This window comes from Petromyzon marinus, chromosome 21 (assembly GCF_048934315.1).
Source record: "Petromyzon marinus isolate PM22_M1 ecotype Great Lakes invasive population chromosome 21, UKy_Petmar_22M1.pri1.0, whole genome shotgun sequence".
NCBI classification, from domain to species: Eukaryota; Metazoa; Chordata; class Hyperoartia; order Petromyzontiformes; family Petromyzontidae; genus Petromyzon; species Petromyzon marinus.
This window is the reverse complement of record NC_133687.1, coordinates 2,351,480-2,374,676: the sequence shown is the minus strand read 5'-3', so window position 1 is coordinate 2,374,676 and position 23,197 is coordinate 2,351,480. Positions and strand designations below refer to the sequence as shown.

General features: G+C 49.2%; 1 protein-coding gene across 2 annotated transcripts; it reads left to right on the top strand.

Moving 5' to 3' along the window:
• The first annotated feature begins 14,304 nt into the window (after positions 1 to 14,304).
• On the top strand, positions 14,305 to 21,628 carry LOC116944661 (uncharacterized). 2 transcript variants are annotated; one of them, XM_076068404.1, is made up of 3 exons: positions 14,305 to 16,542; positions 17,192 to 17,333; positions 18,629 to 21,628. In XM_076068404.1, the coding sequence occupies exons 2-3, from the start codon at positions 17,318 to 17,320 to the stop codon at positions 20,494 to 20,496; spliced, it is 1,884 nt and encodes a 627-aa protein (XP_075924519.1). In that variant the 5' UTR covers positions 14,305 to 16,542; positions 17,192 to 17,317; the 3' UTR covers positions 20,497 to 21,628. The 2 variants fall into 2 exon arrangements, with proteins under 2 accessions (XP_075924519.1, XP_032814290.2); XM_032958399.2 differs by having other exon boundaries at positions 14,305 to 17,333.
• Positions 21,629 to 23,197: the final 1,569 nt, after the last annotated feature.

Here is a 23,197-nt window from a genome sequence, read left to right as displayed (position 1 = left end):
ACAACAACGAAGGCAGCCGATGTGAAGAAGCTTGTGGATGACTTCTTCAGAGACAACAATCTTTCATGGGATATGGTTTCTGCAGTTTGTACGGACGGAGCTCCAGTCATGCTGGGAAGAAAGTCTGGTTTTGATGCGCTAGTAAAGGCCGATGCACCACACATCATTGTGACGCATTGTATTCTGCACAGGCATGCGTTGGCAACAAAAACCTTACCTCCAAAATGGCAGAAGTATTAAAAACTGTGGTGGAATGTGTGAACTATGTGCGAAAAAGTGCTCTGAGGCACCGCATCTTCAGTGAGCTGTGTAAAGAAATGGGCTCTGAATTTGAGGTAATTCTGCTCCATTCTAATATTCGGTGGTTATCCCGGGGACAGGTGCTGAATCGTGTTTTTGCCATGCGTGTGGAATTAGCCCTGTTTTTGCAAGAGCACCAACACTGCCATGCAGATTGCTTCAAAAATCCTGAGTTCATTCTCATTTTAGCGTACATGGCTGATATATTCGCAGCTCTCAATCATCTCAATCAGCAGATACAGGGTGGTGGAGTCAATATCATGGAAGCGGAAGAACACCTGAAGGCTTTTCAAAAAAAGCTACCGTTATGGAAACGACGAACAGAGAACAATAACTTCGCAAACTTCCCGCTTCTGGACGACTGTGCAAGTAAGATCGAAGATGTGTCTGGAATCGGAGATATTTCTGTATCCACGGAACTGAAGCAAACAATTGCCACGCACTTAGATGAGCTTGCAAAGTCTCTCGACGGATATTTCCCTACAAGAGAGTCATATCCAGCATGGGTGAGACAGCCGTTCACGTTTGCTGTTGAAACAGCAGATGTCAATGATGAATTCCTCGACGAAATAATTGAAATTCAGCAGAGCCAGGTTCAACAGCAACTCTTCAGAACAACAACGCTCTCAACGTTTTGGTGTCGACAAATGAACAAGTATCCAGTTATTGCTAAGAAAGCCCTGGATTTTTTTATACCATTTGCTACAACATATCTTTGCGAGCAATCCTTTTCGAGGATGCTGGACATAAAAACGAAGAAAAGGAACAGACTTTGCTGTGAAAATGACATGAGAGTGGCACTTGCCAAGGTGAAGCCACGCATATCTGAACTGATCTCTCAAAGGCAACAGCAGAAGTCACATTGATTTCCAGGTATGTAATTTGTTGTGAGTTTATGCATTGTGTTGGTTTTATTCTTTGAACAAGGTAATGTTCATGCACGGCTCATTTTGTGTACCAGTAAAAAACATATCTATGTCTTGAATTTGAAAAAAATCACATTTTATTTTTCACTAAAGAGGGGTTCGGTGAATGCGCATATGAAACTGGTGGGGTTCGGTACCTCCAACAAGGTTAAGAACCACTGCTCTAGAGCAAGTCTCTTATAGCAACACAACTTCATACTCAAGGTTCGTTCATATTGGATAATGTATACAATAGTTATCACGACCCCCCGTTACAGACAGACAGTGCAAATGCATTTGCTCTCTGATCATTGTCACTGGTTTCCCATATGGTAAGCCCCCACTTGGAAGACAACTTAATTCCTCAAGTTTAATTCAAATTTGATCTTCTTTTGGAGAGTTATCATAATCCCCACGTAACGAACAGCTAGATGGACGGCATTAAAGCAAAAACGCTGTCAATATTGAGAAGCGTTATGCAATGAAAAGTGATGCAACACATTGGTGAAATTTCACGTTAAACTTCAGAATCTGTGCCCTTCCCCCATCTGGGGCTTTGGCCAAGGCAACATGTGGCGACCACGTGTTGCTGATGGAGAGCATTGGATGTGGATTTTTTTTTTACATAAACTGGAGAGCTGACCACGTAAAAGCCTCAGCTATTTTTGTCACCACCATCAGCAGCAGCTGCAGCATCATCAGCTACAGCCATGATCTATCCACTGCTGAATGAAGGCCTATTCAAGCCGTTGCCGTCTCTCATGGTCCTGCAACACCACAATCCATCTAGCTCCTGCACGCAAGCTGATTTGGACATCGATTCGGGTGTCCCCTCTCCTTTCACTGACACTGCTGTTAGTCCCAAACACTGGTCAACATCACTTCTTGCAAGGACGTGTCCTACCCAAGCCCATTTAACAGTCAATACATCTCTAACTTGGGTAATGTTCTCTAAGTCTGCGAGTTCCTCTTTCTGTACCTCAGTGCTATTCCAAGTGTAGTGACATATACTGTCTCTATACTGTAGCGTCGGGTACTGGAGGGACATGTGACCGGGGGCCGAGAGACCTGCCCTCATACAGTAGGGGGCGGGGCCGAGGGCGGGGCTAAGTCACGGCCAGGGGAATAAAGGGGAAGCCCCGACAGGGATCGGGGCTCGTTATGTGGGGATCAACTGGAAGCCTTCACTCTTCGCTTCTCATTCGTCGTGTAGTCTGAACCAGGGATCCGTAGGTCAAGCAGCAGGTTTGCTGCTGACCCGTTCGTTAGTTAACTCACACGCAGATAGCGATAGATAGCCACACTTAGCAAGCGGACTCAAGAGTGTTCAGGACCTTCTTAATGATGGCAGCTATACCAAAATCAACAGAGATCCCACCAACCGCCGAGCTACAAAAACCAACAATATCACCAATTCAACTTCTCTTATTGATTCGAACAAGCAGCGCTCTCTAAAACCTTCGGCTGCTCGACAACCCAGATTGTATGGCCTTCCAAAGATCCACAAAGAAGGTACCCCGCTCCGTCCTATCGTTTCCACCATTAACTCACCCACCTACAAACTGGCCCGATTTCTGTCTGAGACTCTGCTTCCTTTCACGGGCAAGACCACCTCAGCTGTACTTAACTCAGCTCATTTGGTTTCTCTAATCAAGGACATCTCACTGTCTCCAGATGATTTACGTGTCAGTTTTGATGTAGTCTCCCTGTTCACCAAGGTACCTGTACCTGATACCATTGCAATCATTGAAGACTTGGTCCAACAGGGACTGAATCCAGATGTACCAACTTTGGTAAGATACTGCCGAACCAACACTTACCTCACCTGGAACGGTACATTCTACAAACAAAATGAGGGTACCCCAATGGGTTCTCCCTTATCGCCAGTGGTAGCGAATGTTTTCATGGATAAATTTGAGACAGATGCCATCCAGACATTCACCCTACGTCCTTCCTTGTGGAAGCGATACGTAGATGACATGTTCGTCATCTGGCCACATGGCCTGCCAGCACTGAACCAATTTCTCAACTACATACATTCCATACACCCATCTATTAAATTCACCATGGAAGTGGAAAAGGATGGCAAGCTACCATTCCTGGATGTTTTGATCGAGACGAGACCTGATGGCTCGTTTGGACACTGTCTACAGGAAAGCCACCCACACGGATGCCTATCTAAAGCCTGACTCCCACCACCATCCAGCCCAGTAGAATTCCCTCATCAAAACACTACACCATAGGGCCCGTTGCATATCCGAACAGCATCACCTAGCCAGTGACCTGGAGCACGTACACCAAGCCCTCAAGATGAACGGATATTCTGACCATACAATCCGCAAAGCTTGTCTCCCCAGCCATCCAACCAATACCATCACTTTTCCATACATAGCAGGGGTTACCAAAAAGATTTCCAAAATCTTAAACAAACACCAGCCCACAGTACACAAAATCCGTGATTTGACCCATGTGTAAAGGATGTGATTCCTGATATGCAATACCCGAGTGTCTACAAACTGATTTGTGGCTACGGCAGCAGTTACATTGGGGAAACGAAACGACATGTCTCGGACCGCGTTCGCATACACAAGGCAGATCTGAAACACTGTAGGACCAATACCTCTGCCGTTGCTGATCATTGTTTTAACGCAGTGGGCTCACACGAAATTGACTTTTCCAAGATGAAGGTACTCTGCAAACCCACCAGCTATTATCAGAGATTTGTTCATGAAGCCATCCAGATATATAAACACAGACACAACTTCAACGGGTACAAACTGAGCAATCATTGGAAGGACGTTATTAACCAGATAAAGTCTTAACTGACTGTGATGGCCCACTTCATTCTAGTGACCCGGGTGCTGCGGCGGGGTCCACTTTCTGCCCTGCCTCCTCTCCCCCCCCCCCCCTTCGTGCCACGGCAGATCTCTTGCCTACTTCAGCAGTTTTTTTTCTTGCTGTGGTTGTCTCACCTGATGACGATTGCTTGTGTTGGGATCGAAACATCGTGATCAATTATTTTTTCTTCCTACGTGACTTTACCAAAAGAACCAAAGAGTATGTTCATAGTTCTTTATTAAACGTGTTGCCGCCAACTTATAGTGTGTGCACCTCCGTGTATGTCACACGCTACACTGGTGCCAGAAGGGATTACAAAGTTAGGTGTAGCTAGATTAGCGATAAGAAATGTTAACAAGATGTAAGGCTCTCTCCCAGTCGTCCTCTGATGAAGAAACAGACAACAGGGTGATCCCAGACGGCCCCAGGTTAATGGAACGCGGGGAGATCCTGGCGCCGGCAAAGCAGCGGGAACCAGAGCTGGCTTTGCCGCCTCCGCCAAGGATGGAGTGCCACTCCAAGAAAGACTGCCTCAGCGATCTCTTCATCACCATCGCAGCTGTGGCTGTTGTACTACAGCAGGATGTCGATGACACGCCGACGCCGTGCCCGTGGACCTCCGCGCGCTGCGCGGGAGCCAACCAAAATTAAAAATGCGCAGGACTCGTCTCTCCGCCAAAACCGACCTCCCGCCAACAGCGCTGCAAGCGGACCGCGGGTTGCTAAGGCATCTTCCCTTCGTTCGGGAGTTCGCCGCTGCTGGCAGCGATTAGGAGGCCTTCCGCCGACGCTTCTCCACCGCCTGCAAACTGGCGGGGTGGACGGAGGAGATGGCGCTGCGGGCTCTCCCGACAGTGCTCGACGACGACACACTGGCGGCGTTTGACGCTATACCCGACGGCGACAAGGCAACGCTCACCCAAGCACTTGCGCAGATGGAGGCGATTTTCGTCCCTCCATTCAACGAAACACCACAAGTTTGCTACGTGTGGGCAAGGGGAGGCCGAGACGCCCCTCGCCTATCGCATAGCACTCCTGGCTTTGGTGAAGTCGGCATTTCCCGGGATGGACCAGGTGGGGCGGGACTCGTTCATCCTGGAGAAAATGCTGCTGGCTCAGGATCTTCAGGTCGTCTTGCCAGCCACGGAGGACGACGACCTGACGTCTCTTCAAGTTGCGCGGTGCCTCAAAGCCCATCTTAACACCCGTCAGCGTGCCGGCATGGTCGCGAGCCATGGAGGAGGGAGCACCTACAGGAGAGCGGCTTCTACAGGCCGCTGTTTCCCGTCCCGGGGCACAGCGGAAGGGGTCGGAGGAGCTCCACCTGCGCGTATGAGACCGGCCAAGGAGGGCCTTCCCTTGCCCGACGGACGGTCCGATCATGTGCTTCAAGTGCGGGCTGCCAGGACATGTGTCCATGGGGTGCCATGCTCAATGGGGAGGACCCTCCACGCCGACGCCGTCTGCGGATCGTCGCCCCTTCTCTCCGCTGGGTCCTCAGGCGAGTCGCGGCGCACCTCACATGCAGCCCTTTGTCTCACCTCAGGCATCTATTTCAGAGTCACGGGTCGCGGATTTGTGTCGGGATGCGTCGTAGGCCGATCAGGGTTTTGCGGGCGAGGGTTGGCCGCAACACCCCATGCAATTAACGGCCCTGGCACGCCGTATTGTAGCGGCAGCGGCAGCTCCCTCGTACGGTCCCCTCGTACGAGACCGTACGAGGGAGTTGAGGTACGGGTCCTTGTCGACATCGGCGCGTCGGCGACTATCATTTCAGAACTGATTTTCGAGTGCTTGCCTCCAAAATCGTGCGCCATTTCGCCCATTTTTATTCTCTGTTTTGCCGCGAACGGACAGTCGTTAGGAATTATACTGGTAGGAACCTCCTGGTTACACTAGCCCACAGAGGATTATTGTGTCCGTCTGTCCGTCGTGCATCCAAAAATGGGAGGGGTGGGGCTGGATGGAGAGCGGAGGGTGGGGAGGGTCTGGGTGGGGAGGAAGGGGCTGGGTGGGGAGGGGAGGGTGGGGCTGGGTGGGGAGGGGAGGGTGGGGAGGGGTTGGGTGGGGAGGGTGGGACTGGTTGAGGAGGGTGGGGCTGGGTGGGGGGTGGGAGGGGTGGGGCTGGTCACCCCGTGGTGCCCTTATAAAACTCAACGTTTAACCTACTCACGCCGGCTTGTCCCCGCCCTCACAGTCGGGCATATTTGCGGAATACACCACGCCGCCATTGACCCTGGCCATTGACCGAGAAACCCAACGTTCTTACCAGCTCCCTCCGCAGGAATGTGTTTGGGCAGATTTCGGCTACAATTTGCGTCGGTGACAGTTTGATGGGGCCGGTGCTCATTTCAAAATCCCTCGCCTTACCCTGCCTGTTAGGGACGTATTTTCTAGGTAAAATGCCGCTCAAGATCCTTGTGGATCAGGGCTCCATTGAGTTACCATCGGGCCGCCGAATTGCATTCTTATCATCGCCGACTCTGTTCCGCACAGCGAATGTTTCGGTCCCTGCGATGGCCAACCAACCAGTTAAAATTCATCACGGTCCTCAGATGCTAATTCCATTGCGTCTAAGGAAACATCTTGATCTCCAAACGGTTCCGCAAGGGTTGTTGCTGTTCCCCTCTATCTGGGCGGTTCGTGCCCAAAATTTGGTCTACGCGCAGACATTGATGGCAAGTGATCAACAACCTTTCATTCAGGTTCTGAACGTCGGTCTGGGTGCGTTGTTGGCTTATGCGTCGACCGCATGTTGCGAGGGGAAAAACGGCGGGAATATGGGTGTTGCAGCGGCTGCGGGGCAGGGTGAGGACTGTGACGAGGAATGGTTGGATACGCTCTGTTCCAAGAGCAAAGATTTGTCAACAGCACAGAGGCTCGATCTGCGTGCACTCTTTACGGAATTCTCCGATGTTTTTAGCAGATCCAAATTCGATATTGGCTGCACACCTCTATTGCACCATCACATTGGTACGGGAGATTTTGCCCCCATTCGTCAAAACCCTTATCGCCTAAGTCCCAAGGAAAAGGATCATGTGCACCACGCGGTTGACGAGATGTTGGCTGCCGACATTATCTCTCCTTCCAACAGTCCATGGGGAGCGCCCATCGTCCTTGTTTCCTTGGCAGATGCGTACCCGCTCCCACGGATGGACGACTCGTTGGACGCTTTGTCGGGGGCGCAGTTCTTCTTGTTGTATATAGGCCTTTTTCCAAAAATTTATATTAAGAATAATTCTGCCATTTGTTTAATAATAATAATCGATAAAATAATTCAATAAAACACCCTCAAACCCGCTACCTCCCACAAGCACCAAGCATCTGGAGGTCGTAAAAGGCCATTAAATAATAAACTCCGGGGCAAAGGGAGGTTACCACGATCTGCAAAATCTCCAGATTGCCAAAGGAACGCATGCCATGACCTTCTTGGCGCTTTGGACAGTTCACAAACAAATATCCAGAATCACAGGCACGGACACAGAGCACAGTTCAAACGGACATTATATCTGATATATTTTTTTTACAATAAAAGTTCGAAGCCTGGCTATAAGAATAAGTCAACATGATAGACTGCACTATTCCTTATTTTATTTCTTCTTGTATCTTTCTATCTACGTGACTTTACTAAGAGAACCAAAGTACATGAGTTCCTGCAATCACAAAAACTTAAGTCCAAAGTAAGCTATATCTCTGACCTCGAGAATAAAAAGCATGGATCCCTGGATGCAGACAGGGAGCAAAAGTTAATAAAACCCTTGAAATACCGGAGGTAACATCTAATGACATTACAAATCTTGGTTAAACATAAACCAAATAATAATCACAAGATTAGACCTAGGGTAACTCAAAAGAGATACAAAAAAATAGGTCAAACACACAAGACCAGATCATATGTATTCCATGGAATCAGATACTCCCCGGCTGCCTTTGTCTTCCAACAATTGACACAAACACATGGTAGCCATAAAATACGTATGAAGGGAGAGTGCCTCCCCTCCCTCTTAGCAGACACCACGAAGGGATGGGTTGGGAATGCAAACAAACATAAAATATGTTGGTAAAATAGTCAGTCAAAGGTCAAAAAGGGGGGGGGGGGGGCAGCCAGGCCACTGCTGCCACGGGAGGAGGACGGTGACAGAGGGCATCTGTTTTTTTTCTCTCTCTCGCAAGAGACGCGGAGAGAGGAGAGAGAGAATTTCACATTTAAGCACGGACACGGGCTATGCAAGGAAGAGTGCTGCGAACGACAGAGTACTGCGACGAGCAGGCACCAGGGCATGGCCTCGACATTAGCAATGGGTGCTGTGTCTCGCAGAGAAGAGGGGCGAGGTGATGCTCGGTGCTGAGTTCGGCATGGACCGACAGAGTATCGCTGAAAGTGATTCTACATTCATCCTGATGTTTTGAGTCGCTTACAGAATCGAGGATTGCGATAAGCTGTATTGTACTAAGCTATCAGAGTTGTGTAAGAGGTGTGCAAATACAATTTTCAAGTTTTGAGAGTGAGTGATCCAGCCAGCGACGAGCAGCTCACAGCAAGAGCCCTCCTGGAAGAAGGGTGAAGAGCATGAAAGTTGAGCAACGACAAAGCGCAGCCCTGAAGTAAGGGCGGGTGTCCGTGTGAAGCTGGCAGCTGCACGATCAAGGAGAGAGCAAGAGAAATGAGAGAGAAAGAGTGCCGAGCGACGACAAGCAATCAACCTGGAGAAAGGGCGGAAAGCGCCAAGCATCGACCAAGCCAGCATCACAGAGAACCAGCTCCACCGAGCAAGGGTGTCTGTCACCAGCGAACGGGCTGCACGCGCAATCGAGCATCACCAAAGAGCACGGAGCCGGAGAGAGTGCGCAGCAGCGCCACCAGCGCCACCAAGTAAGGGTGTCAGCTGCCAGTGGACAAGCGTTGTGCCGACTCGGCTCATCCAGCAGGAGAAAGAGCCTGACTAGCCGCCCGTGAGGAAGAGGAGAGCACCGGCGAGAGCGCCGTGGGTTCGACCCACACTCACACCAGCGTCACCAAGCAAGGGTGCCAGCTGCCAGCGGACAAGCTGCGGGCGCTATCTGATGACGGGATCATCGCACACGACGGCGAGCGTCGTGCCGACTCTTCCACCCAGCTGTGGACAGAAACTGTGGCCGCCCGTGTGAAAGAGGGAGTGCCAAGCTGTCCTTATGATACACACACCCTCACACCCTCACCGCTCCGCAGGGAACAAACACATTTTTGATACAAGGGATGCCCAACCTCGGCGTTTGCGTAACGCATGAAGACCAACAACACTCACATTAACACATACAAGAAGACTCATGATAAGTGTGTAAACTATTAGCTGATAACGAAGAACATTGCAGCCCATTGAGTTACGTGGATACGGTCATTTAGAAGTATTTTAGTCGTTCGTTTTTTATTGCATAATCTTACTAATGAATTTATTGATAACTACTCTTGCCTTCAGGACATGTTTCTTTATTGCCTTCGTATAAATATCGTTGCATGAATTTTTAAGGACTTTTCTTCTCGCCGTGTATGCTCGTGTACTCTGAGGAATAATCGATTGTACTGTTACCCAGTTAACAACGTCATCATTGAGGGTTAAATATATGGATAGATGAGGAGAACATCTCCAGGAGTACTGTGACAATTCCAAGCATTAGAGTTCGCATATTAGAGTGTTATGTTTTTTATACTCTTTGGTTCTATCTTCTTTGGTTCTTTCGGTAAAGTCACGTTGGTAAAAAATAAAACAACAAAAATCACGTTTCGGCCACAACACAAGTGGCCTTCATCAGGTGAAGGGACCAGACTGTCCAGAGGACAGCATTGGAGTGTAGACAGCCAAGCCCAGGTCGCCTCCTTTAAGCTGTGAGGGGGTAAACAGAAAACGCCTTGACAAAGGAATTAGCATAAAATGTACTACTGTTGATGTACTACTGTGTAAGTTTGGGATGCCACTACTTGAATAAATATACTGTACCATTGAAAATTTGGTTAATGTTTGGTTCGATTTAGAACATCTTTCCAATGATTGCTTAATTTGAAACCATCCTCTCGGTTGAAATTGTGTCTGTGTTTGTAAATCTGAATTGCCTCGTGGACAAATCTCTGATAAAAACCCGTGGGTTTGCAGAGAACCTTGGTATCGGAGAAAACTATATCGTGATCACCCACAGCATTGTAACAGTGATCAGCTAGGGCAGAAGAATTCGTTCTGCCGTGTTTCAAATCTGATTTGTGCTCGCGAATTTGGTCAGAGACATGTCGTTTCGTCTCCCCGATATAGCAGTCACCACAGGTGCAGATCAATTTGTAAACCCCAGGGTACTGTAAGTCAGGAATGACATCCTTCACGGAAGGGATCAGGTCACGGATTTTGTGTACTGTATTGAACCGGACCAGGTTCTTGTGTTTGTTTAGAATTTTGGAGATCTTTTTAGTAACGCCTGCTATATATGGTAGTGTGATGGTTTTGATCGGAGTATCAAGTGGTTGTTTCTGTATGGAGGGAGAAACAGCTTGGCGGATGGTACGATCAGAGTATCCGTTCCTCTTGAGGGCCAGATGTACATGTTTTAATCCACTGGTCAGGTGGTGTTGGTCCAAAATGCAATGAGCCCTGTGGTATAACGTTTTGATGAGAGAATTATTTTGCGTCGTGTGGTGGTGGGAATCAGGTTTCAAGTAGGAATCTGTGTGGGTGGGTTTCCTGTAGACAGAATGTCCCAATGAGCCATCAGGTCTCCTCTCAAACAGAACATCCAAGAATGGCAGCTTGCCATCTTTCTCCACTTCCATGGTGAATTTGATGGCGGGGTGTCTGGAATTGATGTGGTCTAGGAAAAGGTTCAAAGCTGGGAGGCCATGTGGACAAATGACGAAAGTGTCGTCTACATATCTCTTCCACAGGGAATGTCTGAGGGTGGAAGTCTGGATGGCGTCTGATTCAAATTTCTCCATGAAAACATTGGCTATCACTGGTGACGAGGGGGAACCCATGGGGGTACCCTCATTTTGTTTGTAGAAGGTGCCATTCCAAGTAAAGTATGTTTTTGTTTAGATATTAAAATTACTTAACACAGAAGTGTCTGAGTGGTGCCTTCCTAAGTTCATGCGTAATAATCTTAATTATAAGAACTGTATCCTGCGGTGAGATTTGAATTTGGAGACATAAACACACTAAGACATAGTCAGTAAATGTTAAGCGAGAATAATTGTATTATACCGATTGATAATACGAACCTAGACGACGAAGCCGAGTTTAATCTAGCATACTTACAGCACACCTGCATAACTTCATACAATTTATTTTATGATCCCGATTGATAATACTACCCTCGACAACGAGGCAGGGCCTAATTGTCATAACGGCTTGCATTAGCATAATCGCATGCAATTGCATAACGTAACAAGATGGCACCTCCATAATTAGCATAATTTATGTGCATAATTACATAAATTAACATGATTTCGGATAATTACGTATTTTTTAAATTTCAATTAAAGTTTTTTTTATTTTTTTTTATTTTCAAGACCCGGTATATACAACATTCTCCACGCTTGATTTACTGTCGGGAGTTTGGCAGTTGCCTTTAGATGACAGCTCTAGGCCAAAGACTGCATTCTGCATGCCTGAGGGCCTCTTTGAGTTCAACCGGCTTCCGATGGGACTTCACTCAGCCCCGGCCATGTTCCAATGGCTGATGGAGCTGGTGTTAGCAGGCCTACAATGGGACACGTGCTTAATTTATCTCGACGACATCATTGTGTTCGGATGTACGTTCGAGGAGCACCTACAGAGGTTGTGGGCTGTTTTCATCAAAATGAGGGCTGCAAAATTAAAGTTTACGCCGCAGAAGTGCCACCGGACCCTGACAAAACTGCGTGCATGCGCACGTGGCCAACCCCCAAGTCGGTGGGTGAAGTACGTAGTTTTGTCGGGTTTGCCTCTTGTTATCGACGTTTCGTCCCCGGGCTCGCCACGATCGCTAAACTGCTCCACATCCTCACGGCCAAGGGTCAGAAATTTTGGTGGGGGAGGAGGAGGTTGCATTTGCCGGGATACGGGACGGCCTGGTCAATGCGCCTCCCCTTCGGTACCCCGATTTTTCTTTGCCTTTCATCCTTGATACAGACTCTAGCAACACGGGTATTGGCACCATTTTGTCCCAGGTTGTGGATGGAGTAGAGCGGGTGGTTGCGTATGGGAGTAGGGTGCTGTCTCCGGCGGAACAACGCTACTGCTTTACACGTCGTGAGTTGCTGTTTATTTCGTCCAGCAGTACCGGCCGTACCTCTAAGGACGCAAGTTCAAGGTGCGCTCGGATCATGTGGTCCTGCAGTATGTGCTGCGTGTTGAGCAGCCGTCCGGCCTGCTGTCCCATTGGCTTGAGGTCCTTCAGGACTATGCGTTCGTAGTTTCTTATAGAAAGGGTGTCCGCCACACCAATGCTGACGGATTGTCACGTTTACCACCCGGTGACAAGTGCGCATGCATTTCGGGCGTGGGACGGTGTAGGCCCGCCGATTCAGTTCCACCCCGTATGGTTGTCGCTGCAGCCGATGTCGCACACACGGACGCAGTGGACATGCATGACCACACGCTTGGTCTCACCAACACCGAGTGGGGGTGACTCCAGGCGGAGGATACATGCTTGCTCACCATTAGGCACTGTGTTTGTGACTTCATGGAGGGCGAGAGCCGATGACTGTTATCCACGGTGATCCTGCGAGGGGGGCTCCTGATGCGATGGGATGCTGAATTACAAAAGGACAATGTGGTCATTTCCACCTCCTGCGGGGCAAGTTGATTTGGGCAACGCACGAACGCATTATGCATTTGGGGGTCAAAAAGACCCTGTCCACCCTTCACCTTAACTTTTTCTGAGCCGGCATGGCTGCTCACATTCAGAATGTGCTGCGAGGGTGCATTGCATGTGCAAGCTGAAAACCTCCACCAAAATTGGCGTGCCCCCTTCTCCAATCGATTTGTATTTCCCGTGTGAATGAGCTCGTCGCGCTTGATATGCTCGGTCCCTTCCCCACCACCCCGCGGGGAAACAAGTATTTGCTGGTGGGTGTGGAGTACCTTTCTCGGTGGCCGATGGCCTGGCCGGTGGCGGACCAGACGGCTGCGACAATCACGGACGCTTTTCTCCATGGGTACATTTTGGATAAGGGAGCCCCGGAACGCCTGCTCACGGATCAGGGCAGAAATTTTTAATCTAAACCGCTCAAGGAGGTGTGTGACTTTTTGGGCACCAAAAAGATCCGCACCTCACCCTATCACCCGCAGACCGACGGCATGGTGGAGCGCCTACATAGGACCCTGACATCCATGCTATGTCAGCAGGTCAATGAGGAACAAACCGACTGGGACCTGCATGTCCCGGTGTTTTTGCCGCTTATAGATTGGCCCCTCATGCATCCGCCGGCTGCTCACCATTTTTTCTCATGTACGGGAGGGAGCAAGATCCACAAATTGATGTCCAGATGAATCCGGATCTGGCTTGTAAGAAAATGCCCGACCCTGTACGTTTTACCCTCCAGCGCTTGTCGGAGGTTAGGGAGGCCTCCCGAGGTAATTCGGCCTTCAAACAAGCTGCTAACGAGCGGCGGGTGGGGACCCAGGTAACGGGGACCAAATGGGAAATAGGGGATAGGGCGTGGCTTCACTGCCCCCAGGTCCCCGTGGGGACATCCCCTAAGCTATATAAACCCTGGCGGGGTCCCGTGGAAATTGTTCAGGTTAAGAGCCCGCAAAGTGTTCGCATCCAATTCAGCCGCAGGTGCTGGTTCGTGAACTTGTCACGTCTTAAAAAATTTTGGCCGCCTAACGGCGTTTCTTCATCTCCAATCCCGGCTACGCCGCCGGGTTCGGCTTAATGGGGGGAAGTGCATCCGTCGCCCACTCCGTCTTCTCAGGCCGGACAGCCTCCTCCTTCTCCACCTCGGGAGGGGCGGCGCCCATTGGGCCACTGCCAGCCAGGCCCAGGATCCTTCGAAAAGGGCTCTCTCACCCCGTCCGGGGGTCCAGCGACGAGGACTCGCTCAAAAAGTGTACAGTTCAAGTGAATCGTCTTCAGCACAGGATACCGTCCCGTACCGTCTACCAGGTTGCGGGTGGTTGGCGTGGGCGCGTTCGGTGCCCCATGGGTTGTGCCTGGTTCCCCCACCACCACCCCCCCCCCCCATCGTATTCGCGGCTGTATTGTACTTCGTTGCCATTGATATCATAATTGGTTGCTACATGCGGGGGGGTTCGCGTTCGACGTGTCAACTGAATTTTTTTGTTTTTTTGTAGTTGGCACTCTCATCGCGCCTTATGTTCTTTGGCGCACTCGCGGTGCTTGCTTGTCACCCCTTTGACTTTCTGGTTAGCAATGCCACATTAAGCATTTGGTGCTTTTAGAGTGCCGGGTTCTACAGCCCCACCGCCCTCTTCACAGCCGGGCATGTTCAGCTGGGTTGGCTGTGCGCAAATGTTGAGTTTATTTTTTATTTTTCTCCTCTCTTTCTCCCCTTCTAAATTCTGGAGTTTTACAGCCGGGTCGGCTGGATAGTGTAGTGACATATACTGTCTCTATACTGTAGCGCCGGGTACTGGAGGGACATGTGACCAGGGGCCGAGAGCCCTGCCCTCATACAGTATGGGGTGGGGCCGAAGGCGGGGCTAAGTCACGGCCAGGGGAATAAAGGGGAAGCCCCGACAGGGATCGGAGCTCGTTCTGTGGGGATCAACTGGGAGCCTTCGCTCCTCGTTCGTCGTTTAGTCTGAACCAGGGATTCGTAGGTCAAGCAGCAGGTGTGCTGTTGACCCGTTCGTTAGTTAACTCACACGCATATAGCGATAGACTCAGAGTGTTCATAGACCATGCGTCAATTGTGTGTTGACCGACTCTGTGTTGCATTGCATTACATTTCCAAATCTTACTAAGTTTGTTTGATTTAGTGTTTTCTCTCTGTCTCCCCGTTTTGTTGCTCTTATTTCCTGCAGTTACACAAATTTGAAGCACCTCTGCTGGGAGGTTTTAAGTTTGTTTTCTCTATCTCTCTGTGTCGCTGTGTTGTCTCTCTCTCTCTGCCCGCATGTCTGTCTTTGTGTCTCCGTGTCTGTGCCGTGTCTCTCTCAAATTTCACACTTAACTTCTAATTTAGCAATCCTTGGAAGAACGTAATCAACCAGGCCATGCATTGTGTGTTGACTGACTCTCTGTTGCATTGCATTACATTTCAAAATTTTACTAAGTTTGTTTGATTTTGTGTGGTTTCTCTCTGTCTCCCCTCGTTTTGTTGCTCTTGTTTCCTGCAGTTGCGCCAGGTCTCTCATTGACATGCTAATTTCTCTACCCCCCCCCCCTCTCTCTGCCCCCCTCTCTCTCTATTTAAGGCCTCGACACAGAGGCGTTGTTTGTCTGTGTGCCTATGTGTGCGTCTCTCTCTGTGTCTCTATGTTATCTCTCTCCGCTTATGTGTCTGTCTATTTGTCTCCGGTTCTGTGTTTTATCTCTCTCTCTTAAATTTAGCAATCTTTGGAAGAACGTAATCAACCAGGTAGGGTGTTGACTGTTATGTTAGCTGACTATCTGTGTTGTATTGCATTATAGTTCTAAGTTTACTAGGTTTGTTTTCTCTTTCATTTGTACCTGATGAGTATTGCTTGTTGCAATCGAAACGTCGTATGCTATTATTTAATTTATTATTTTCTCTTTCTACGTTACTTTACCGAAATAACCAGAGTGTTCATAGTTGACTTAAGCTTTCGTGACTGCAGGAATTCAGATTATTTGGGTCTTTTGGTCACATCACTTAACGTGACTTTACCAAAAGACCTAAAAAATAAGTGTTCATATTTGTTTATTTAACGTGTTGTCTCCAACTTATAGTGTGTGCGCCTCCTTGTATGTCACACACTACACAAGCATGCATCTCTCAATAATAGTAATAACTCACAGCCCATTTCCAATCGACTGTTGGATGAAGGCCTCCCCATGCCATGTTGGAAATTGAGGAAGGGGTGTTTGTTTGACCATACCTCACCATGCTGGTAAAGAGTGAAGGACCGGTTCAGATATAGTTCGCTCGCCAATGACTTAGATCATGACCGGGAATCAAACTCATCTAGCCTGGTTCATAGTCAAGTGCGTAAACCACTGCGCCACCGCTACCCCCACTCTCTAGTTATGTTTTTATATATATTTTTTAATCTATGGGGTAATTTGGGAAGTTCTGCTTTTTACGGTTTTGGAGCTGTGCAGATGTGATCTGCACACGTGTTGTGTGGGCTCAGATAAAATGTTTAGCAGCAAAAAAGTTAAATTTTGAACATGTCTTTGTCTTTGTGCGTGCCATCTGGGGAACGGTGGTGCAGTGGTTAGCACACTGGACAACAAACCCTGCGACCTAAGTTCGATTCCCATTCAACGGCTAATATCAGTGAAGAATATATGAACTTGTGCTGGCCACACCATCCCCTCGCGTGCCGTGCCGTGCCGGCCCTCATAGGTGCTCACTTATATTACTTGCCTCAACAGCCTGTTTAAGACGATATGGGGGATCTTTCCCTACCGTATTTGGTACCAAACAATTGCTACCTTATTCGGTACCAATTTCCACTCTGGCCCATGGACTAATAGAATACATAAATGGCGACACGAGTAAGTCGACTGGCAGCAGGTGGTGGGGTAAAAGTGTGTGGGTATTTACTACTTCCAAGATTTGAGGGGTCCTCTATAGCTCTCGCTAGTGGAGGCCTTTCTGCCAACAGTGGCGTGAGCCAGATGTTGCAGGGATGCCTGTATTTTGTGTATCTGTGTCGCAAGAACAGTTATTATTTTTCTTTATTAATATTTAACCACAGTCTGGCTGCCATACATTTGTTTTATTTTATTATTCTGTATTGTTGAGAACATTACGACGCACACATTGCCTAACAACCGTGCAGTCCAGTTTGTTCACAATGGCTTACTCCTCTATTCCGATTCTACCTTCTGTGTTCATCTACAAAATCATCTTCATCATCTTCATCGCATTCCACGCATCCGTGTTATCTCATCCTCCCCGCTCACTCACCTCTTCCTCCTCTCCCTCCTCATCTTCCTTCGTTTCCCCGATGCCACGTGACTTGGCTCACTTCGGTCGATCCAAACGCCAGGTGTGGCCGTTTAAATTCGACATTCTCGGGCTGGCGAGGACGGTCGTTGGCTACGCCATCAAGTTCGCGTACGAAGACCCGCGGGCTGACCGGTGGCAGCAGGAATGGCGCAATTTCGCACACGAGATGAGAGGTTCCGCAGGTACGTGTGACATCATTCATCGTGTTCACCAGATTAATAAGACGTGCCAAAAAGCAAAGACGCATCCATAAACGGATACTCGGTGGGTCAATAAAGTTCTACAAATATGGTCTCATACTATATACAGTAGGCGAGTCCTCGCTTAACGTGTGTTCACACGCGTTTTCACTACATGTGGTTCTTCCATTAGGGAACGTTTTTCGCACAATGTGGAATGCGCACCATTATAACGCAGTTTCTGAGTAGTAGACGAAGAACTACTTTCTTAGCTGCGTGGCTGAACGGTACGATGCAGTATGCATTAATGATACAGAACGTGGCGGCATACCCTCAATTATTTGTCCCTCCATCTCCTTGTGTGTGCGTACATCGTTTCTCACCAGTACCTTTCTTCATAGAGATATCTGTATAAATTAGGGCTGCCGCGATATGTTGACGCTACCATATGATATACACGGTCCACGGTTGCTCATTTTATACTTAAATACTTATTTCCTGCACTAAATTATATTTCAAATACCACCAAAAAGTTCTAAATAAAGAGATATTGAACCCACTAAACACTCATTTTCCTGCACCACTTCAGGCATGCCTACATCGTATAGAGAGACTAATAGATGTTCCGAGGTCACAAAATTCAACGTGACTTTACCGAAAGAGCTAAGAATATGAATTACTGCAGTCACGAAAGCTTTAAATCAAAAATTTGTGGTGATGCTGTCAGTGTAATGGTTGGCACGCTGGACTTGTAATCAGGAGGTCGCTGGATAGATTATATCTCCTGGCGCGATGTTTGAGAATTAATTTTGTTGTATGTTGAACTTTTTTGCACCGTAAATAGCCAACCATGCCGGTTGCCTCTGTCCTCGATGGCAGGTCCTATGTGGTTAGGGTGAAGTGCTGGTACTACCATCTATTCCAAAGGAGCTTTACCTCGAGTGGATGAGACCCTTGCAGCAGCAGTGGCATTAGCAAGGAATTGCAGGGCCGCACCTTTACCTAAATTGAAAACTAATTTATAGATTGAAAACTAATTTCTTTAGAACAGTTTTTGTGTTTAGTTTGTTCTCCCCCGCCACCTCCGATTAGCATGGTTGGCGCTGTACAGTGCGAAAGAAGTTGATCATACATACCTGTTTATCAGTAATTTGTATGATTACAACATAGACGTGATGTTGAAAACAATTGCAAGCTAGTTCTTGAAAGGTGGGTTTCCTTGATGCTATATCGTCCACATGATGGAGTACAAACCTCACACTTTGCGTTTATAACGGCCTCGCGTTGATTGTCGACAGGCTCCATACGGCAATCCCTGCTGTCCCTGCCATCGCTGCTCGAGCGCATGGAGGCACGCGGGGAGTGGCTCCACGTGCGCGCCACGCTGCGCTCTCTGCTCTCCCGCCTTCGTGTGTTCCACCATCCTCTCGCGGAGCTGCAGGGTGCCGGTGGCGCCCTGCACCCCCGCTCCGCCGAGACCTGGGCAGCCAACGCGATCGACCCCACGTCGGGCATCTTCGCGGTCCTTCTGGATCTCAACGCGCTCATTCTGGACAGCGATGCCGGCGGCGGCGGCGATGCCGGCGGCCGTGCGCTGTACACGGCGTACACGCACTCCCTCGCGGCGCGTGGAAACGAGGGGATCCTGTGTTACGCGGGGACGTCGCGGCTGGGTGCCGTGGCCTCCCTGCATGTGCTTGTCCAGGGTGCCCGCCTGCAGGCACTCGAGGCACTCATGGCGGCCTACAACCTCGCGGGGGCGGCTTCGGCGACCAACTTTACGGCGGAAATGTTGAGAAAGCTCGAGCTGTTCGAGGGACACACTGCTCAGCAGGAGATGGCCCTGCGCAGCGCCGCCCGCTCGGCAGATGACCGGGTCCTTGCGTGCGGTGACGGTGGTGGTGATAGTAGCGGTAATGGAGATAGTGGTAAGACACACACGCTGTTCACAGTCTTCCAAGGCATCCAGTTGAACGAGGCACGGCTCGGAGATGGCTCTTGCATGGCCACGTGCGAGACTTCGCACAGTCAAGTGCTACCCCCTGCCCAGCCACGCGCACGACACTGCGAAGGCATTCTGCTGGAGTGCCAGGATTCCTGGGACTACGTTGGTCTCAACCTGGCCCCCAGTGGGGACTGGCGGCGAATACTGGCCATGGGGAACATCTGGGGTCCAAAGGAGTCTGTGGCCGAGAGGTGGGGTCAGAAGACGGCGCGGCTACCTACGTGGGAAGAAGTGAGTGGCGGTGGCAGCTTTGCCGGTGACTATGCCTACACGAGGTGGTTCTGGCGATGCCGTCCCTGCTTCTGCATCTGCGAGGATCCGTGGAGGAATACGGCTGAATTCGACCTTGGGGAGGTGCGAAGCGACACAGAACGAGGGATGGTGGTGACCGGGGTAGCCATGCAGGCCTCCACCTTGATGGATGAGCGAGGAAGCAGAACACGAGTCCGGCTGGAGGTCAGGCAGGGCCGAGCTCGACCCTTCGGACATGCTGAACCTTCAGAGCCGCGATGGAGACGGGCAACTGGCAGTCATGGAACTAATTTTGAAACCAGGAGCCGATCCAACGATGCGAACGAGCACACACAATGGAATGGAACCGAAGCGACCTTGGCGCAAACTTATTCCGTCTCTCGCGAGCAAAGGAGGGCGACCATCGACCTCCAGGATGTGAGAGTTGACCCGGGCTGCGTCCTTACGGGAGTGGCCTTCTTTAAGAGGGGCAGACACCTCGCCCTCAAAGTCCACCAGACCCCGATCGAGCCGGACACGGGCCATCTGCGCGCACACGAGGGCCGCTGGAAGGAGCCGCCGCCCACCGTCTGCAGCTTCCCGTCCATACAGGGACTCGAGCTGCCACCTTCCTGGTCAGATGGCCACGTGGAGCGGGGCCCGTGCGCCGAAGCCAGCATGGAATTCGCGTGGTCATCCAAGGAGCAGGACGTGGCGCAGAGCACGCTGCCGGCAATTGACACGAGGCTCGCGGCGCCGGACGAAGACGTGTGGCGATACGGGGCAGGGTTGCACTACGCAGCGCGGCAGGGGTTTGCGGGGTCCATTGGGGTCAGTTTGCTCGATCGGCCAGACTGTGGCGGGGTCAATGTGGGGTCAGAATGGACAGATAGGTTCTCGAGAGGTCGCGGAGAGGACCGCATTGAGTAGAAAAGTGTGGAGGGTGTGAAGAGGTTTTAGAGTAGTTGGGGGGGGGGGGGGGGGGTATGGGTGAGCATAGAGAAAATGGTTGGTGGATCATGCAGAGATTGCTGTCATTATGTTGGAATAAAACAACTATCGTCAGTCACTCTTTGTCAGCATCCACCAGTCATCATCAATTCACCATACTCCTAAAGCCAATCGCTGAGACTCAACCACCGCCAGTTCACCAATAGGAACGCTAAACTAACCACACAGCTCACCAACACCACACTTACCATAATTAGCAACAATGTTTTTGGAACGTTTTCCTACGACTATTAGTAAATAGCATTGTTTTTCAGTAGTTACCCCAAGGAAACAGTATATTTCTAAAAAGAAATTAGTCCAAACGCACGTGGGGAAGCGTGAGACTCCACGCACACATGATGTTTTCCTTGTTAATCTGTATGTTGGACTTCTTTCGCACGGTACGTAGCCAACCGTGCTAATCTAAAACAATGTAGCGTTATGCTGTGCATCAGTGCGCTTAGCACGCGTGTGGGTGTTACAGCACGCGTGTTGTCATGTGTGCACGTTTGCACATTTCTGTGCGTAGACTTTAAGGTGTACTCAAACCCCGTAACAAAAACGTGAGACTCGTTCGATAGACTGCTATAAAACAACGGTTTTATTAACAGCTTCGTTTAACTCACGGTCGAGAAGTACGTCAGTGGCGCCTGAGACACGCGGCGCCTGCTTTTTGTGCGAGCCGATTCCACAGTTTAGGGACTGCGGCATTTTTGACCTACACATATATAAATGTGTCCATACAAAATGTAAATTGCTTTAAAGTAGCGAATTAATTGATTTTGATACAAGCATGCATTGTCACTGGATCTGAGTACGTGTGCAAAATGTGGAATTGATTGGACAACGGGAACTGGACGAAATTTTGATTACAATATTTGACCACGACAAACAGAGGAATCAAGTTAAGTAAAACCTACTCTTTGGTTTTATTCGGTAAAGTCACGTAGGTAAAAAATAAAATAAAAACTTAATTAAATCACGACGTTTCGGGCGCAACACAAGCGTCCGTCATCAGGTGGGGACAAACACAGCGAAGGCAGTTGCTGAGATATGTCAAAGAGATGGCTGAGGAGGGTGGGTGGGGGGGAAGAGGGCAGGGTGGGTATGGGGGCGGGGTGTGGGCTGGGGGAGTAATTCCCAAAGCTGGGGATACAGCTGAAGTCCCACAGGTGGGGGGGGAAGCGGGGGAGAGTGGAATCGGACAAAACTACTACACGATTGGAAAGCTGCATCTCAAATTTCCTAGTGATGTGCAAGGCTGGGAGTAAAAGACTGGTGATGTGGATATGAATATAAACTGTAAGGCAGCTAGGGTTTAACTTGGTGAATAACATCCTTCCAATGATTGTTCCATAGCTCGTCAGATTGTTTAAGGATAAATAAGATTATGATTATCCTCTTTGGTTCTTTCGGTAAAGTCACATCGGTATAAAAATGTAATAAAAAATATATATTATTGGTTCTTTCGGTAAAGTCACGTAGAAGGGAAACAATAAAAAAACGCCACTTTTTTTAATTTTCTTGCTGTGGTTTTCACACCTGATGATGATTGCTTGTGTTGCAGTCGAAACGTCGTGAGAATTTTATTGTTTCCCTTCTACGTGACTTCACCGAAAGAACCAAGAATATGAATCCCTGCAGTCACGAAAGCTTTAAATAAAAAAATATATATATCACGACGTTTCGATCGCAACACAAGCTGTTTCTTCCTGGTTCAGCAGTTCCGCTGCTGGATAATTTTTTTTTCTGCCTGAAGACGACCGCTTGTGTTGCGATCGAAAGGTCGTAATATATTTATTTTATTTGCTCTACCTATGTGACTTTACCGAAAGAACCAAAGAGTATGGATTCCTGCAGTCACGAAAACTTTAAATCAAGATTCGTATTCTTCCACGTGAAGCGCTCTGGCTGGATGTAATTCGAAGGCAACGGTGCAGCCCTGCAATTCCTTGCTTATGGCACTGCTTGCAGAAGGACCTGTCGACTATAGAGGGTCTTTGGCCAGGCGTCTTAGTAGATGTGGGGGTACACTTTACCCCACCACACGTGACTTGCCGATCGACTGCGGTTTACCCATTGAGTTAGACTGCTGGGTGAAATAATGGGTGGGACAGAGGCGAGTGGGTGGGAGGGGATTTCATAAACTTGAACCATCGTTTCAACCACCGCGCCACAAATCGAACCGGTGACCTCTGGGTTGCAAGTCCAGTGTGCTAACCGTCATACCACATGCTTCATGGCTACATATTAATAAACTACTAAAACTACCAAGAGTTATCAGTGTTTTTAACAATTATTCAAACAGAAAAGGGTGAATTGGGATTCAACTATGAAAAGGAGGCAAATGATCCCAGATATAGTCGATAGCTTACAGCTCGTGTCGATCCACTGCTGGATGAGGGCCTTTCAGCACCACGTCAATCATAGGGGTTTGTGACCATACTTCACCACGCTCGTCAATGTGCTGATTGAAGGGTCGAGGGGGTGGATGCCCTCAAACCGGTTGAGATATCCCTCGCCCACTGCATGGTGTTGTTATTTGTGGCTGGGACTCGAACTCGGGTAGCTCGATTCATCCACAATGCACTATCCGCTGGTCCCGTAATATCGGCATCTTCCCCCCCCCCCCCCCAAACTA

Coding starts and splice junctions, on each gene's coding strand:
- LOC116944661 (XM_032958399.2), top strand. CDS start 16,997: ATGGCTTACTCCTCTATTCCGATTCTACCTTCTGTGTTCATCTACAAA. Junction 17,334..18,628: donor CGAGATGAGAGGTTCCGCAG/GTACGTGTGACA, acceptor GATTGTCGACAG/GCTCCATACGGCAATCCCTG.